This window comes from Colletes gigas, unplaced genomic scaffold (assembly GCF_013123115.1).
Source record: "Colletes gigas isolate AHSC1104 unplaced genomic scaffold, ASM1312311v1 Colletes_gigas_Sc00007, whole genome shotgun sequence".
In the NCBI taxonomy this organism is placed as follows: Eukaryota; Metazoa; Arthropoda; class Insecta; order Hymenoptera; family Colletidae; genus Colletes; species Colletes gigas.
This window is the reverse complement of record NW_025106636.1, coordinates 5,993,219-6,011,601: the sequence shown is the minus strand read 5'-3', so window position 1 is coordinate 6,011,601 and position 18,383 is coordinate 5,993,219. Positions and strand designations below refer to the sequence as shown.

Here is an 18,383-nt window from a genome sequence, read left to right as displayed (position 1 = left end):
ATCAAAAAACTGCTTTAAATGAACAATTTACTCTCCTTTATTCGTAGAATAAAGTTTACAGAGAATATTTATAATGAAATTTTAGACCAACTAGTCTAATATAACGCACAGAGAAATCGTGCCACGTTTCACGTAACTTTCCTTCGTTTTAAATATTTTAATTATGTAACGTTTAAAAAGAGATAATATTTGCAAAGAAACGTCCCTCGGTACAAGTCTAACTGATTAATGAAATTGTACAGAATTTAAAATATTGAAACTGGTGATCATGATTTTATAAGAATATGATTAATACTTCAAAAGATATTTAATGTTGAATTAATGTTTTTACATAACTGTTTCTTCACTTTTATAGATAAACAGGTCACCAAAATTTTTATGTTAAATATCTCGTAAAATATAAATTGCGTTCCCGTAAAAATCCCCTAATCATACCCTTCAGTGTTTCAAACACAATTTCTGAGCAAAATCTCATTAACCAGTCAGACTTGTAGGAAGAAACCTATCCTTATTATACATGTTATTTTATTTACGGCCTTATTAGAAAATTGATGTTTAATTTTGATATATTGATAGTTCTTTCGGTCAGAAGAAACTGTATTCCAATTAATTGCAAAATAAGGTCAATGAATATAAAAAATATAATTTATCACGGTATAATCATAATAGATATTTAATATTCAAATAATTAGATGTAACTAAAATTAACAAAATTCCATGGAAGAAACAAACATACCAGAAAAGAATATGTTATGTAAAAAGGTACATATTAAATATTTGGAAGTGCAGTTTCTCAAATGTTTTATCGACCAATATAGCCCACTTATAACAGTAATTCATATTTGTCTGTACAAGTATTATAAAATATATATTTATGGCATTTATAACATAAGATTTAAGGAAATATAGATCTCAATTTAAGACCAAATATTTCGATACGATCTATTAAAATTATACATTGTTAAGATTTAAATAAAATCAATTAGGCAAGTTGAACAAGTATTGGAAAAAATATTTGTTGACAATGATCATTAATTGTTCTTACGTATAGGTAACATATCGATAAATAATAAGATGCTTATTTATTATTAAGTAAAAAACATTATCACAGTATTCTATTTACTCTTACTTGACAATAATGATAATGATAAATAAAATGAAGTTCAAAACTCTGTTCCTTTTCCCCGTGCGGATACAGTGTTAATAATAAATTACAATAGAACGTTTTGTTTTACAAGCAAGAAGTAGTTTTGAATCTCATTTTAGTACTTTGTAAGATATAAAATCTTGTACAATAATACAGAAAAATACTGTTCATTTTGTCATTTCATATTCTCAATTAGATTGTTAAAAATTATATGTATATTCTTTTAGTTTATCAACAAAATATAATATACATATAATGAATCCCCCATAAATAAAATGTAAATTGTTCTAGGTTTCCATAATATTGATATTCACATTATACAACACATATCTACATAATATTTATTATAATATATTATTGTATAATTTTATAACAAGCTGTATTACTACTTGCAAAACTTAAGTTTCTTTCAATTTAATGTTATCGGAATCATCATTTTTTTCTGAATTATCAATTTCATTACTCAATAAAGGAGCATATAGAAGATTAACAGTTTTTCCCTTGAATTTCTCTTGCAATAAGTTTCCCTTTATATTTTTCTTTATTCTTTGAAACGATTTTTCCTAAAAGTTATTTTAATTATATGTATTAAAATAAAATAATTGTTTTATTTAACATCTACACAATTCATTCATACGGCATATTCCTAAAACAGTGGATCAAATTTTATTCACAAGCGAAGTATAATTGTACCAATAATTTATAGGATGCAAGAAAATATGTTAAGCTCTGTATTTGGTGAAATCTACATTTATGTCTTGACTGCCCCGTACAGTAGCAACATATTCGTAATCAAATTTACCATAATTAATGGGTTAAACAATAAATATCATGAAAATAATGAAATTCCTTGACCAAAGCTTTCATAATAATAGAATTCATATTTTTCATTAATTTATAGAATATACATACATAAAAGGTATCTTCGTACAAATGTGTTCGTTTCTAATAATTCAAATAAAAGGAAAATGCTACAGAATAACATTGTAAAATGTGCAATGATTTTCTTACCTCTTTATCTCCTCTGAGAGTAAGTATTAATTTAACTTCATGTTTTTTTTCTAATAATTTATTAATGTTATTTATTTTTATGTCTAAATCATGATAGTTAATTTTACATGTTATAAAAAATAACTTCTGTCCCTTAAGCATACTCTTTTCTTTAATAGGTTTCTCATCTTTTGGACTAGTATAATCTGTATTCTTACAAAGTTTGTAAACTTCTCGGTTGGATTTATAATCATAGTTCAATTTATCTAGTATTAGATTCCGTCGTTTGGCAAGCTTTTCAGCATCCGTTAATTCGGTAATGATTACACTTTCATCGGGTAATATAAGCGTAATTTTAGGAATTCTTACAGTCTTTGGTCTTTTGTTCTCATCTTCATCGATGGTTATTGAACTTATTGTATTATTTAACCTAACGTTTGCTTGGCTCCAAAAGAAATTGCAACAGACATTTTGACCGATTTCACTACTCTTCTCCAGTGAAAGTAAATTATTGGCACGATGTAAAAATTTAATCATTTTTAAACTTCGTAACATCGTAGAATTTCACTTAAGAAATAATAATAAATTATGTACAAGGTTATCGTTCACTGCAAATCACGGTCATTCATTTAAGTACGACTTAAAATTTGGCACGAAAACTGATGAAGTTTTGGATCAATTGCCTAAACAATGATTCTTCTCAATCAGTAAAGGCATTCATAATATTTCTGTATTTAGTAAATTGTATTTAAAAACTACCAATTTAACTTGATTTATTCGTAAATATCGTAAACAATTCGTTCACATAAAAACCGCCACATTAATTTAGATCTAGGGACATGGGCTGCAAGATACGTTTCAAGAAAGTACATTTTCAGGAAAAGCTAAAAACTTTTAATGAATTTATGAATAAACTATTTACCGAACTCATAATATCAGAAAAAAGAATAATGAATGTTCTAAATTTCAGTAATAATTCAATTCTTTTAGGTGGTGATGTGTCCTTTATATAATTTAATTTATTATAGTAAATTTTAGGCCACATTTAGGTCTAGGGACATGTTCTTTGTGTGGTAGTGGTGACTAGAGGTTATTACTAGTAATTGGCATCAAGTGCCATCTGGCGGAACCAATTTTGAACTTCAATTTATACAATTTTTACGTCGAGTACAGATGTCTATATCCTATTGTTTTTTTTAGTTATAACTTGAAAATTAGCCTTTGTGCAATATGTCTATGGTGTAACATACGTATGCAACTGGACCATAAACTGGAATTCCCCTGTCTTGTCGTATTTTTTCATAGGTGGAGTGTTTCCAATGTCGTTTCTCGAGTCTAGAAATTTCCTAGATTTCCCCTAACTGTAGCAAACATTGACGCCTCTTCTTTTACGTGAAATTGCCACGCTTTCTTCTCGTTGGTTCCTATATTTGCCCAGGAATTCCCAGAATTTTATACATCAAAAGTGTTCAAGTCAAATGCCATATTTTATTCAGTTTTATTTAGGATTTGGTGACTTTCGTCCCCTGCGGCACAAATCCGTGTTGTTAAGAGTATTTCAACATTTACGTATAAAATTAAATTCAAATTACCGAACTAAATATGAAATATACCATTTTGCTTTAAAAGCACAGATTTTTATAAATATATCGATAAATTATGTCACAGATTTTGATAAATTATGTCACACGCATATAACTTTTTACAGAGTTCCTTCGTGCTAACTACATATAAATTTTAAGTCATAATTAAAATATGTTAATTTCTGTTTTTTAAAAGATTTGTAATTATCGAAACAATACTTAATAGAATAGGACCGCGTTATGAATAAATCTAGAAATGCGAGGAATGAAATTGAAGATCACAATTAATCTCTAGATCTATTCGAATAAACATGGCGATTTCATAAAAATGGGTTGACTTGTTATTGCAAGTGATTGTGATTTTAGTTATCAACATACGAAATGATTCTTACAGCGTGTACGTTTGCACACGTTAGTTAGAGCATTGGTAATGCGCAAGTCGCTTAATAAATATGCGATTTGTATTATCACTGTGTCCTTGTCGCGTAGGTGGGCGATTATCTCCATAAGTAGGACAATTTTGACAGGGGAACTTGGTTAGTTGGGATCGCGGTGGCTACAAGAATACCCCGTCTTTATGATCGTCGATAACATGAAAGACTTCGAAAAGAGAAGATGCGTGAAATTAGGCCTCTGATGAACTGAAAGTGAATAAAATATAAGCCGAAGAAATGAGTTGGTTACGAAGTAGTCCGCTGAGAACTAGTTTCAGCAAGCAACGATCGAGAGACTCTCCGCCAAAAGACGCTGATCCGTCGGCATGCTATGACAGCTTTTGTAAACACTGGCAACAAGCTCACGAAATCATCTTGCACACGTCTGTGAGTCTAAATTTTAACGTTTCGGTCCAATTAGAAAATATTTGAATAATGTTTGATGCTGTATAGGATTATTGAAAATAATTCATTATATTTCTACAGCCGCTTAAAGGAGTACCGAATCAAGATGATGTTCTTGGAGTTGTTAATCACATAGATCACATGATAACACTTTTAGTGTTAGAATTGCGAGATTCTTATTCTCATACCAATTACAGACAATCAACAACAGCAACGCATTCTCCTTGTTTGGAATATTTACTAAGCGAAAACCTTCTTGTTAAACTATATGACTGGAGTATACATACTGGAAGGTAGACATTTTATAACAGAAGAAGATTTAGTAATCATTTATAGACAGACTTTGTTGCTATAATACAATTATGGGGGAATACAGTAGTGCCCACTTAAATGTCCATGGTTATCTCCACCTATTCTTAGAAGCCAAGCGTGTCGAGCGTAACTTGACGCCGGTCGTTATCGATAGATTATATATATATGATTTCGGCTGCCATCTATTGTATTTCACTCGCACTTATCTTCTTTCCTTATCTCCGTTAAATTCTGAGAAGTAACCATGCCCACATAAGTGACCGCGGCCGGTCCCGAGCGTGGTCACTTAAGTGGGCACTACTGTACCATCCGTTTTACTATGTTAGGACAATAATCTAGAAATGTTACATTTGGTGGTGTTCTCCCTTCGGTGTTACGCATTAGTTATAAGCACTATAACATCAATTAGATTTTGTTCCAAGATACGCGATATTGTTACAGATTTAATAATGCTGTACGTTTGGAACAATTAAAGCTTTATGAACTATTAGTATCGCATAATAGTATTCTTCTTGCTCATGAACCAGTTGCCAGGCCACTGTTACGATTACTCGAGGATTGCGCGAACGATATTATGCCATTAGAAGTAGAAAAGAAATTGGTAGTGCTATTAAATCAATTGTGTGTTACTTTAATGCAAAATATGGCATTGCTCGATCTGTTCTTTCATCCAACAGCAGTAGCGAAAAACAAGTTGGTAGAACATGTATATTATTTGTAAGATACGCGTGTCGAGATATTACACATTCGAATATGTTACAGATTTATTATTTTTACACTGTTAATACCACACGTGCATAGAGAGGGTGGTGTAGGACAGCAAGCACGCGACGCCATGTTACTTTGTATGTCTCTGTCTAAAAAAAACGATGAAGTTGGAGTGTATATCGCAGATCATTCTAATATATGCCCCGTACGTAATATTAACAAAAAAAAGCTAAATGTAATTAATACACGCGCGATTCAATTACTGATACATAACTTGACGCAAATTTTATTTAATTAGGTATTAGCTACAGGTCTAAGTGGACTGTATTCGCTATTGCCTAGAAAATTAGATATCGAAACGGATGATTGGCATAGATTGACGCCAGACGATGTTAACGATTTACCAGCACTAATGCACTTAATGAATTCTCTGGAGTTTTGCAATGCTGTTGCACAAGTTGCACATCCTATGGTTCAAAAACAATTACTAGAATTTTTATATCATGGCTTTTTGGTACCTGTAATGGGTCCAGCTCTGTTGCAGGTGAGTAAGTATATACATATATTTTTGTATTGTAGTATCTTCAAAATGATAGTTTCTTTTCTGGGTATTTTATAATTCAGTTAAAGATTTAGGACTGTGAATGTACAAGTATTTTTTAATGCTATAATTATAAGGAACACTTATTAAAATATAGATTTGCATTTTGTTTTTTATAATGTATTACGTTATCATCATTTTTACTTTAAATTTGTATGTGGTGAAAGAAGGTATTTAAATTCTATCAAATAATTTATTATTATTGTATTTATAGTTTTCAATTAAATTAAATATCGAATAGTTAATTCCTCGAAACGTTTTGAATATACTAAATACATAAACATTCGCTTTATACTTTTTAATAAGTGTATTTATTATTGAAATAATTCGCTTAATGATCTCACTTTAACTTTCTGCCTATTTATTTAAAAATATCAAGATAATTTTAATTTCACTAAGAAATCGTTGATTTTTCGAACAATTTTTACTTAGTGCAGTTTATAGGCACATATTTGTCTAATATCTTAATTTAAACTTGTCTTACCAAATGCATATAGCATTGTCAGTATGGTGATGGTAGATCTAAACATTCGTGCCTAACGCTAATGACATTCAAATTATTTATGTTGTGGTGTGGTTGTTGGTGGCTATCTGGTGGCATTTTTATGGTGCTCAGGATTCTCTTGGTTTGACCATAGAACAACTAGATGCACAAGAACATTGGGTTAGTACAAAACACTTTAAGTAGCGTGAATTTAAATCAATGATTACAGTTTCAGTAAAGCATAAATCTAAAACTAATGTAAATGTTTATAAACATATTCGTGTATTTATTAAAAATATAAATGTCTTGAGCTTAAACGAGTAACGTTTTTAGACATAGAGTTTCTTATGTATATCTAAAACAATAATAACAAGTTCTTGATACAGATTTAAGCTTTTACTAAAACACTGTGCTTAAACGCATCACACGTTTTAAACATATGTCTTCTATACAACAACTTATAAACCACGTACACGTAAATTGCATTTTTAAATATTATGTTTGATCGTTTTAAGGGGTAATTTTTAGAATACATTATAGACGAAGATTATACTTATACCATTCATGTTTTTATTTATTTAATAAATTAAGAGAATATGTGGTTTACAAGTTATAAATGTATTTTTATATGTACTTTTAATATATACGTTCGCAAATCGCTGTGGCCTACAATCTTCCCTGGTTTTTGTGTATACTTCATACTTTATATAATAAATAGTTGCTTCTCAAATTACAGATTATTACCTTTTCTATTTTGGTAATGCTTACTCTTAGACATTTGTAATACACTTGAAAATAATCTAAAGTACTATAACTATATTAATTGTTATGTTTCCTATATTTTAAATAAAATTTGTAAATGTTACTCTTTTTGACATTTATGTTGAATGGTGAAATTATAGTAATGGCTATGATTATAAGATATTAAACGATTGTGCCTACCGAGAAAATGCATCGCTTTTAACTTTCATTTATTATCTGTGAAACTGGTTATAAAATATTTATGTTTAATTATCGTATTGTCTGTTATTTTTAACTAAATTAATCAACGTATTACATTACTGTGTTTCTGTGGAGATTAATGTCCTTCTTTTACCACGAAGTAAAATTTTAATGTTATATTATTATATTAATATCTAAATATAAAAATCCCGAATCATGATTCTGGTATGCGCTGCATAGTAAGTTCTCAACTTATGCGGTTAATTCGCTCTAAAGTTTTCCGCATAAGTCGAAAATTCACTGTATTAATAACTGCTTATTTATTAATTAAACATTTCTAACGTATCATCGTGCGTTCCTAAAGTATTTGGATTACTTTAAAACCAAATATTTGGTCGAAAAAGTTAACGATTTAACGTATCTTTATACAAAGTTATAGATGACTAAGCTTTTAACGTTACAGACAACTGTGGAAGAGTTAGTTGCAGCAACAGCATATTTTGACCTCTTTCTTCGATCCGTAACCGATCCTGGTCTTTTGCGATCGCTTGTTAGATTTTTACTCGAAGATAATTACGATGAGTGCAGAATATTGGACAGTCTTATTCAAAGGATATCTTCCAGATCGCGGGTATATTTTTAGTATTTGCCATTTGTTGACAATTAATTAGAATTTAAGGAAAATTGGCCCATTAGTAATAGATTATTGTCTCTTGTAGTTTTTGATTGTTCTTGTTCTATATACAGGGTGAACAAATTTTAATGGGTGATTCTGGAGGCCAAAATAAGACGAAAATCAAGAATACCAATTTGTTGATGGAGGCTTCGTTAAAAAGTTATTAACGTATTAAGTTCCGCCCATACTGAATTTTTTTCTCGAAAATTCGCAGGATTTTTGTAGTATGTCTGTTCACCAAAAATGATTGTAATTGACCCCCGCAACCGAAAATAATTTTTCCAAAACGATTTGAATTTTTTTTTTTCGTCGAAAAATTTAGGCACATTCTCGAATTTTTTTCTTGAAAGTGCGTAGGATTTCGGGGGTATGTGTAATGACCAAAAATGATTGTAATTGACCCCTGCAACCAAAAATAATTTTTCCAGAACGATTTGAAATTTTTGAATTTAATTGTTAATAACTTTTTAACGAAGCCTACATCAACAAATTGGTATTCTTGATTTTCGTCGTATTTTGGCCTCTAGAATACCTCATTAAAATTTTTCCCAGGGGTGATTTGTAAAAGTTTAAATAAACTTAACACATTAAGCGCTATGTCGGCCCCTGGCGATCGACAGTATTAAATTTAAAAAATAATTATAATTCATACAGTATAAACAAATATGTTTAACGTATTTATGATAATATCATTCTGTTTAAACAATTCATTAATTCGATTGTAACATTTTTGTGTTTTAGTTGTGCATAGTAACTCTGGCGCTGTTTGAAACATTGGTAAATTTAAACTGTGAAGACGTTATGTTAGAATTATGCTTAGGCGCGTTGAGTCCCTGTTCCCACGTGATGCTTTCTCAGCGTAGAAGGTTAAGGGACGTGGATCCGTTCGGACGCGCCGCTGAAAAATTTTTATCACTGATGCCAAATTGTTGTTCGCCACTTGCGTCCATGAATTCGCAATTCAATTCTTTGCCTAATAACGTGGCGCAAGAGAAACATTCGAACGCCACGTCCGAACCATTGAAATCGTTGCCCGCGTCCATAAATTACGGTGCCAGATCGTCGGATAGTTTGTATGGAAATTATCATGCGTATTTATGCGACGCTCGACAGAAAATAAGAGCTTGCCGAACCGCGTGTTCCAGCTGGTCGTATCAGTACTATGGAGAATTGCCTAACAATAGTACAACCAGCAGCGCGGCAACATTGATAGATGATAGTGTATTGTTAGATAAGCCTAAAAAAAGATCCGATGCAACCAAGGCTTTGTCGTTAGAAACGTTAAAGCGATCGACGCTTGCCAATGAAATTAGCGAAAATTTATCGATGGATAATATGGTACTTAATATTCAAACCTTGTTGGATGGAAAAGAATTACATGCAGTAGAAAAAGATGTAAAAACAGAATCCCTCGCGGTAACAGGAATAGAATTGTCGTTGGAAGAACAGGTGAAATTGGATGCAGATATTGCTGAATTGTTAAGCGAGGACACTGGAATATTAGAGTCTATTAAGGAAGTTTCGTTGGTAGATAAAAAAGAACCTGATAGTGTTATCGACGATTCGAATACCGCCATGAACTCGCTGTTGTCGTTAGGGGAAAGTAGCGGGTACGAAAGTTTCGCGTTTAAGGGTTCGTCGGAGTCAACTCCGGATAACGAACCTAGCGAAGATCGGATAAGCGAACACGAAAAGCTAGGCATTGAATCAAACAAAGAGCATGATATATTTCTTCACAATATTATGGAATCGAGTTCGATCACACCAGAAGATTTAACGGCAAATAAACAAAGTAAAGACGGCTATCGTCAAGATGTATTCAACGGGCAGCCGAATGTCGGCATATTTTTGGACGTTCTTTTACGAAAGCTCGAATGCATGACAAGCAATAATTTATATGTTAATTTACATTTAACCGGACTTATCAGTAGACTGGCGATTTACCCTCAGCCTTTATTGCAATCGTTTCTTTTAAATCATTCCCTGGTATTTCAACCGAGTATTAGATCACTGTTCCAGGTTCGTAATCAGATAAATAGTTTTGAGTACAAGTTTACTGTACGTTGTTTACAATTTTAAAATATGGTTCTGTTTCCTGCAGGTACTCGCATCGTTGAAACATAAAATAGATCAGTATCTTTCTCAGCATAATAATGTGGATGCATTGGTAGAACAAGCGCGGCTATTTTTGATTAGTCGTGAAGATAAATTAGTGAACGCGAGAAAAAATGCATTAGAGGCTGCTGCCCACTCTGTGCCTGTTAAAAGAAATTCTTTAAGCGGGGAGTCATTCTCGAGAGGTATAGCTTATTATTATTTTTATCATTTTCATATAATTTGTTCCGTTTTATATTAATATTTCATTCATACTCATATACAATTATATTAGTTAATATCATGTTACTTTTAACGTTTGCCGCACGCTCTGGAAGTATTCAAACAATGTAGGTACACTCGTCAAAATTTAAACCTAAGTAATAAATACTAGATATCAAGACTATACTTAAAGAATTACATTTTCAGGCGAAAGCAAAAGATGGAGTTTAACGTCGTCTTTTACACAAATGCTTCGAAGGTCGAGCGGTAGCTCTGGTTCGAATAGTTTAATTGGTACTATTAATCAACCAACTGGTATGTCGGAAAATCAGTTAGAAGCTATTGGACATGGTTCCGGATACCGGTAAGTAATTTTCTATTATACCGTTGGTTTTAAAAGAAAATTACCATTTACACTGTCAGATTACTGTGTTCAAGCCTTCTGCGATACTTCAGACGTTTTCGTTAAAAGTTTGTCTAGATAAATCGTTATTCTTATTCGTTAAAGAGATGTTTATAAATATTGCAGAAAAGTGTGTTGAAAAATATTTCATTTACAATAACGCTACAAGCAATCAGCGTAAATGCTTTTACAACACTTTGAAAAATTATAATAACAGAATGAAATTCGTAATTCATTAGGTATTCTACGAAAACGTCCTGGGAATCCCCAAACGAAGTAAGTCCAGTACAAAATGTGGTCTTATGTGCAGTTATATTAGACGAATGGTTAAAAGAGTTGGCCGCTATTACACAGGAACATGCCATTATGTCTTTTACACATAGCCTGGAGTTTAAAATTTAATATGTAAGATGACACAAGATCACAAATTAAAATTCAGCTGACGATAGGATAATTCTATTGAGAAAAAAACACTTTCCCCTTTTTGCAGGGTTTTAATAAATAAATATGTGATATACTGCTAGATTTATAAATAATAGAAATAATCATACTATATCGTATAGAATGATTATCTTGATTTATTGCCCGATAAAATATAATAATATACACAGTATGTTGCTGCATATACAAAAATTATAACTCTATTTTATTTTGCAAATATAGAAACGACAAATTAAGTAGTTAACGCAAAATGTTGTAGATATATTTGTGTTTCTGTTAATGTTATTAATTGGAAACAGAAATTACGTTACGTTAACGTCGTGTTAACGGAAGAGTATAATATACAAACTTTTATTTCATAGGCGATATCAAAGTACTAATTAATATTTAAACATAATCGGCCGAATCTTATTGCGAAGACTGACATTTAGAGCAATTTCCCATATGATATTTACACACTACATTATTGCAGAATTTAATTATTTTTTATTACATATATAACAAATCGAATTTATTAATAAATTTTGTTTGTAATTATGTTTGAATCTGTGCAGCAATTCAATACCGGAAATAGTTAAAAAAAATATGTATTAATTAAAAAAGTGCCAATTTACTGTTTTAATATTCTATATTATATTTGACATTTTGGAAATTGTTCCAAATGTTTCTCACAACTTAACAATCAAATAATTTCTATAACAAATTAGTTTTATAAAAGGAACGAGTAATATATATAGGCATGTATAAAATTTCCAAATTTTACACTTGATAACGGTGCATAATATAAAATAATTAACGACCCTGTTTTTTATTATTTGTACTTAATTTATTACGTGAGCAAACTCATGCAATTACCAATTAATGTACATACAGAAGTATATTTTAAAAATTTAATAGCACGATATTTCATATAGACGGAAATTTATACCTCAGATCATGAACTTTTAAGTAATTGTTGCTAAAAATGAGCACGTCAATCTAAGTTGACAGATATTAATAATGTACAGTATATTTGATGATAATTTTGTTAAATATATTTATTGCGATTGTTACTACTGTCATATTGGATAAAGTGTAAAACAACGTTTCATTATATGCTTTTATATTAATGATATAATATCAATTGTCCAATTTGTTTTTCGTCGTTTACAGTTTATATTGTAAAGCACAGAAAATAAAGCATTGCAACTACCTGTACAATGGTATGACATACTGAAAAGTAGTTAATACTTGCCAATATTGCAATCTTATTGCACAAATATTAAATGCTTGCCTATATGTACATGAATTACATATCAAAGCTTAATTATTAATACGTGAAATAATTCAGCTCAATTTTTTGTTAATGATCATTAATATGAGTGCAATTTTTAATATATTATGAGAATTAAGATGCAATTTAATAACAGTGAGCATACAAAATGTATATCAGAAAACATTGTGACTATGAATTGCGTTTATCTTTGTAGAATCACATATTTTTTGATCACTTTAAAATTTGTATTTAGTATAAAATACTTGCCGTAATGTGATATTAAACTAGGCTCTTCGTAAATTGTCTTTATTGAAATATTTTAGCTTTATTTTTGTTTTAAAGATATCGAATTCATATGAAGCATTTTCTTCATAACGTTAAAGACAATAGTGTTAGATTAAATACTATCATCAAATTTATGTAACTTAATAATTGCTTGCAACGTTTGAATATAATGCATGTTGCGGTGATATTATTTTTTCTAGTTTTATTAACAAGCCCCAATATTATTTCGGTAACGATATTGTCTTAACATCAACAACAATTTGTTAAATTTATTTCTATAGATATTTCGAAACGTAATCTATACATCGCGGTACAGAATTTTGTTAATTCGTATATTTCATCAAAAGCATGCAGTATTTTCAAACAAATTTATATGCTTGGTGTTTTATTACAAATAATATAATTTAATATTTATTATTAATTTAACATTTACTTTGCTGTTATGTTTAAAGTTGTTGATAAATTTAAAGAATAAAATAGTCTATTGTAATTATTCAAGGATTCAGATCATTCAGAATTGCGTATACATTTTTATATATTTAAGTAATAATTTTCGTCCAATAGCCGAATTTATTACTTCAATTATTTCGAAAAATTTTCTAAAGAGAATGTAAATTGTATACTATAAACGATAAGAGTATGGAATAATTAAATTTTATCGTTATATCAAAAGTAATATAATTCCGTATTTGATCAAAGCTATAGAATTGCATTCCTGTTTTAATTTAAAAATCTACTATATTTTGTTGTAGAATAATATACTGCAATTTGTTACAGAGTAATTATGCAGTGATATAATAATTATTATAATAATTATGAAACGAGTTCTTGAATGAGTGCATCAAAAATTTACTTACTTCTACATAATTAGATAATTGTCACAATTATTAAATTGAGTTTCAAAATTTACTGTATATACATACAAAATTTTGGATATAATGTTATCTATCTGAATTGTACATTGTAAATTTAATATAAAATAGAGCGTATATTATCGTGTTATATTGAAAATGTTTTAATAAAAAGCAATATACAAAAATGTAATTATTATAACTTGTGTAAATTAAATTTTACTCTATCCTACCAAATTTTATCCTTCTAATTTAAAAATCCTAGTACTCTGATATGTTTTGTCTAGAGAATTTTCACGTATAGTTTACGATTAATATTTTCGATATATATTTATTTATATAATATTAATATATTTATGATATACATTAATATATTAATGTTAAGAATATTATTATCCTTATTAGCAGGAATTTTACATATAATAAACAGTTTACGGCCGCTCAGGTGTGACAAAAATAAACCTTTTGCACCCGCGTCATAAACAGCCCCCTGTTTACTAATATATTATAGTGCGCCTGTTTACGGGTTAATTTATCTAACATAAAACTATATTTTTAATACCTAACATGAAAACGCCGGTTAAGAAGAATTTAATAATCTAAAAGTTAATGTTCAATAGTTATTTCAAATATAAGCCTTCGGGGAAAAAATCCTTAGACAGTCTAAAATGCTTAAAGGAATCACCTGTTAAGTATTAAACAGAAGTTCTTCAAAAGAACTTCACAGAAGGGTAGAACCGACGGACAATATAATAATATAATAATAAGTCATTTAATAGATACGTATTGGAAGCAGAATTATAATAGAAGATAGGTTTTAACATTTTCTCGATTCCAATATGTATGAAATACTAACAAATTGCATTTCGCATGCGATTTATGGTCTCAGACGACCCTGAACCTGACCATTGTTATATCGTTGAAATTGTTTTAACAGCTGTTTTCGAGTTGCATAGAGAAAAAAAATTAGAGCTCCCTGTTAACAAAATTGCGATTGCCTTTGTATAAATATTATCAATTTATAGTTTTAGGGAGTAAAAATGTTAATCTTAACCGTAAACGGCTACGAATGTCCAATTACGGAATAATTATAACGAATCTAACTTTGCTCGATCGAAATGATCCAATCGCTGCCAACGCTTTGATCGTTTTTGCCAAAATATACAGTTCACAAGAATTATGGAACCAGAAAAAGAAACTAGCTTTAATCAAGAGTCACTAGATCTTCGGCACTCGGATCTTTAACTTTTTCTTTCGTTTAAATCTGCTGGTTTCGATGATCGTCATATGGTGTATACGTTCAGATTAACAGTCTGTATGTACATCCATATGTACGTGCATGCATAACAATTATAATGCGTCCTATTCTACGACAATGTGCAGTGCTGAGTGGAATTTAAGATAAGCGTTGCGAACGCGATTAATCATCGTGATCTCACAGTTCCATGCACTTAAACACCATCAATGAATACACAGTAGTTGTTAACTTTCTTGTACGTTGAATATTATTTTGTTAATTAACGCCACGCCTAAACTAACGCTAAAACATGTTGCATTGAGTGCAAAGTGTAGGAGCCCTTTTTTTAATAATATTCGTTTGCTCTCAAGTATGTTTAATACAAATTATAACAGTTGTCATTTATATATGTGATGTTCAGTTTTGAAGACATTTTTTAAGGTCTTACGTTAACAGCAATCTGATATCATACTTCGTTATTTCATCGTGTTTTTTTATATTTAACACTTCTATTATAATTATAAAATATATATTTTAACGCGTAAAAAATCTCATTCGATATTAACCAAAATATACATCTCCATATTAATTTGTTATCTTAAATTATTTTATTCGATGATTAAACAATTACATGTTTTTATTTTTCACAGGTTCATACGTAGCATACCCAAATTTAACTATTGATGCCTTTTTGTTTGAAAAATTATACAATCTGTAATATGGAGGAATATTCTGTAGTATCAGATGTATCGGTTGTAGATGTCTATGACATTGCTTCCGAAATAGGGAAAGAATGTGAGAAACTCATAGATGCATTTGGTGTAGAATCTGTGACCAATCTTATGCCAAAAGTGATACACGGATTAGAGCTGTTGGAAAGCCTCGCAACCAAAAATGAATGTGAAAACACGATAGTCCAAGAGTTACGTGCAAAGATTTCACAATTGGAAACGGATAAGATCGGAAAAGCAGAGGACAGGCAAAGATTTGAAAAGGTATTTTACTTTCTACGATTGTTTAGCAATGTTTCTGACATTTTTTTCACTTTAAGACATTTAATTACTGTGTAGGAATTGGAACAAATAGAAGAGCATTGGCGGCAAGAGTCTCGTGAACTAGTAGGAATGGTTACAAGATTACAGGAAGAAAATAGACGATTGGCAGAGGCTCTACAAGAGTCACGCAGTGACAGTCAGTACAGCAGTAAACAAAGTACTAACAAACTATCTTTATCTACTAACACAATGCTGAAATTATATGTTTGTACATATACATATATGTATATGTTATTGATTACATAAATATATTTCAGCTTTTACAGCTAGCCAAGAAGTTGATATAGCAGTGTTACAACATTTAAGATCCATGATAGACAAGCAAAGAGATCAAATTCGAGTAAGAGACAAAGAACTACAGCAGAAAAATGTGGATATAGAAAATGTAAATTGGTACTTATGTTCATATGTAATTTGATATAAATAGCGATTAAACGTTACTTGTAGAATACATTTGCTATAGCATGAATAGTTTTCCTTTAGTATGTAGTATTTGTTTTACTTCGTCGAAACGATGATAACATAGGTACGTGTCATCCTAATTCGTTTTTATGTTACGCAAAGCTAACAGCGCAAGTCGAAAAACTTGGGGTCGTTGGCCGAGAATTAAAGCGTAAACAACGTCAAGCGCAAATGCAAGCTCGTGGTTTGGTAGAAGAAAGAGCAGACTTTTTGGCACAGTTGCAAGATCAAAATCGTGAATTGATCAATCTTCGAGCCCGTCTTGGTTTGGCAAAAAAAGAAAACGAAGATCTAAGTAAATTGCAGGGATGTCCAGACCTAACGAATAAGGCTGTTTATGATCTAGATGACCCTGATAGACCAAGGTTTACCACCGCCGAATTAAAAGAAATTCTACATGAACGAAATGAACTAAAAGCCAGGGTCTCAGATTTGGAAGACGAATTGGAACTGTATCGACCGAAGCCTGAAATGTACGTCAGTTTTGTTAAATGCGATTTTATATCAGCTGTTTTTTTCATAATTGTTTCGATTTACATGTTTTATAAAAAAAAAAAAAATTGTCTTTCTATTCTGTGACAGAGTGGAGGATGATAAAGACGCTCCTGTCCAAGGACCACTTCCTTACGAACCAGATGACGCGCCATGGAAAAAGTCTGAATCTGGAATTCGTAAATTGTAAGTAGTGTGTATGTATATATCGAAAATTACTAATTTTAATTATGAAAAACATTTAATAACGATATTTAATTTTCAGTTTTCGAAAAATTTTCTCAGAGTCCAGCAGTAGTTTCTTAGTTGGTAGTAGTCCACGCAGAAGTCTTTCTAGTCTATCAAAGATGGCCCTGTCAGGAAATAGTACATGTGATGAATCTGTATAATGATTTTTTACCAAGCGACTAAACAAGTTCACATGCCCCGCAAAAAATAATTGAACGTAATGCTCTAGGATCCACTTAACAGTATTTTATTCCTTGATAATGATTATACATTCAGAAAAATTATTTTAAAACGTACGTAGTTTTTTTTAGAACCAACCAAGATTAGTCATTGTAATTAGATAATTGACTGATACGAGTGTAGGCATTTATACAGAAACGAAACATTCAAATATTTGCATGTGTATTAATATGTATTTATTATTCATACAGAAATCAGAAAGACATTTTACTATTTACGTACTCTTATCTTTAAAAATGAATTTGCATTCTGCTAGGTGAGCATGATAATAATGCATACAATATTATCTTTTTATTTAATAATTTCTATAAATTACAGTATACAGAATAAAACTAGGTAAAATTACTTTTAACATTGGAACTTTTGGTGATATTTTCTTTAATTAATATAAGTATATTTAACGAAGAAATAGACGCCCGTAGACAACGCGAATGAAAATTTCAATTTTATTTTATCAACATTTGAAATTATGCAATTTTTTCTCTACTGTTATCATGTACTAATTAGAGGTACATTAATATTTTAATAATTAGTACGTTGAATACGATATCTTTATTATTATAAAATTATTTAATGTTATAATGGAGTGCATAAATAACGATTATTTTATAATACATTTATATTTATATCTTTTAAAAGCTTATTCAGGAAAATGAAAAAATTACACCTGAACATAATTTGAAACACATTTTAACCCTCCGACGGGAGCGAGCGCCAAATCTTTCGCCAAAAACTTTTTCCCCTGTGATCGGATCAACTTTGGACCTTTTTTTATTCCTCATTCGAAGGTTTTGTTTTATCTATTCGACTCAAAAGTAGAAATTTTGTAATATCGA

At 30.3% G+C, this 18,383-nt stretch overlaps 3 protein-coding genes across 4 annotated transcripts; 2 read left to right on the top strand and 1 right to left on the bottom strand.

Annotated features, from left to right (window-relative positions):
- Nucleotides 1-24: 24 nt before the first annotated feature.
- Nucleotides 25-2,921, bottom strand: LOC122396329 (translation initiation factor IF-3-like). Its single transcript, XM_043394627.1, has 2 exons — nucleotides 2,159-2,921; nucleotides 25-1,710 (listed from the first exon to the last, which is right to left on the bottom strand). Exons 1-2 carry the CDS (start codon nucleotides 2,690-2,692, stop codon nucleotides 1,546-1,548), a joined length of 699 nt encoding a protein of 232 aa, XP_043250562.1. The 5' UTR covers nucleotides 2,693-2,921; the 3' UTR covers nucleotides 25-1,545.
- Nucleotides 2,922-3,533: 612 nt separating this feature from the next.
- Nucleotides 3,534-11,993, top strand: LOC122396649 (FHIP family protein AAEL005291). Of its 2 annotated transcripts, XM_043395239.1 has the most exons (12): nucleotides 3,534-3,610; nucleotides 3,947-4,541; nucleotides 4,641-4,852; nucleotides 5,313-5,564; nucleotides 5,634-5,784; nucleotides 5,878-6,123; nucleotides 6,797-6,844; nucleotides 8,070-8,237; nucleotides 9,024-10,301; nucleotides 10,384-10,582; nucleotides 10,806-10,962; nucleotides 11,241-11,993. In XM_043395239.1, exons 2-12 carry the CDS (start codon nucleotides 4,392-4,394, stop codon nucleotides 11,401-11,403), a joined length of 3,024 nt encoding a protein of 1,007 aa, XP_043251174.1. In that variant the 5' UTR covers nucleotides 3,534-3,610; nucleotides 3,947-4,391; the 3' UTR covers nucleotides 11,404-11,993. The 2 variants fall into 2 exon arrangements, with proteins under 2 accessions (XP_043251174.1, XP_043251175.1); XM_043395240.1 differs by lacking the exons at nucleotides 6,797-6,844; nucleotides 8,070-8,237.
- Nucleotides 11,994-15,073: 3,080 nt separating this feature from the next.
- Nucleotides 15,074-17,902, top strand: LOC122396099 (RILP-like protein homolog). Its single transcript, XM_043394223.1, has 7 exons — nucleotides 15,074-15,326; nucleotides 15,721-16,065; nucleotides 16,141-16,282; nucleotides 16,383-16,510; nucleotides 16,690-17,060; nucleotides 17,170-17,265; nucleotides 17,345-17,902. Exons 2-7 carry the CDS (start codon nucleotides 15,754-15,756, stop codon nucleotides 17,466-17,468), a joined length of 1,173 nt encoding a protein of 390 aa, XP_043250158.1. The 5' UTR covers nucleotides 15,074-15,326; nucleotides 15,721-15,753; the 3' UTR covers nucleotides 17,469-17,902.
- The last annotated feature ends 481 nt before the right edge of the window (nucleotides 17,903-18,383 follow it).

Bases quoted from the DNA above. Each gene is read 5' to 3' on its own strand.
- LOC122396329 (XM_043394627.1), bottom strand. From the start codon at position 2,692: ATGTTACGAAGTTTAAAAATGATTAAATTTTTACATCGTGCCAATAAT. The intron at 1,711-2,158 runs GTAAGAAAATCA...AATAACTTTTAG, and splicing joins CTCTCAGAGGAGATAAAGAG to GAAAAATCGTTTCAAAGAAT.
- LOC122396649 (XM_043395239.1), top strand. From the start codon at position 4,392: ATGAGTTGGTTACGAAGTAGTCCGCTGAGAACTAGTTTCAGCAAGCAA. The intron at 4,542-4,640 runs GTGAGTCTAAAT...ATATTTCTACAG, and splicing joins AAATCATCTTGCACACGTCT to CCGCTTAAAGGAGTACCGAA. The intron at 5,785-5,877 runs GTACGTAATATT...TTATTTAATTAG, and splicing joins ATCATTCTAATATATGCCCC to GTATTAGCTACAGGTCTAAG.
- LOC122396099 (XM_043394223.1), top strand. From the start codon at position 15,754: ATGCCTTTTTGTTTGAAAAATTATACAATCTGTAATATGGAGGAATAT. The intron at 16,066-16,140 runs GTATTTTACTTT...ATTACTGTGTAG, and splicing joins ACAGGCAAAGATTTGAAAAG to GAATTGGAACAAATAGAAGA. The intron at 16,283-16,382 runs GTACTAACAAAC...AATATATTTCAG, and splicing joins TCAGTACAGCAGTAAACAAA to CTTTTACAGCTAGCCAAGAA.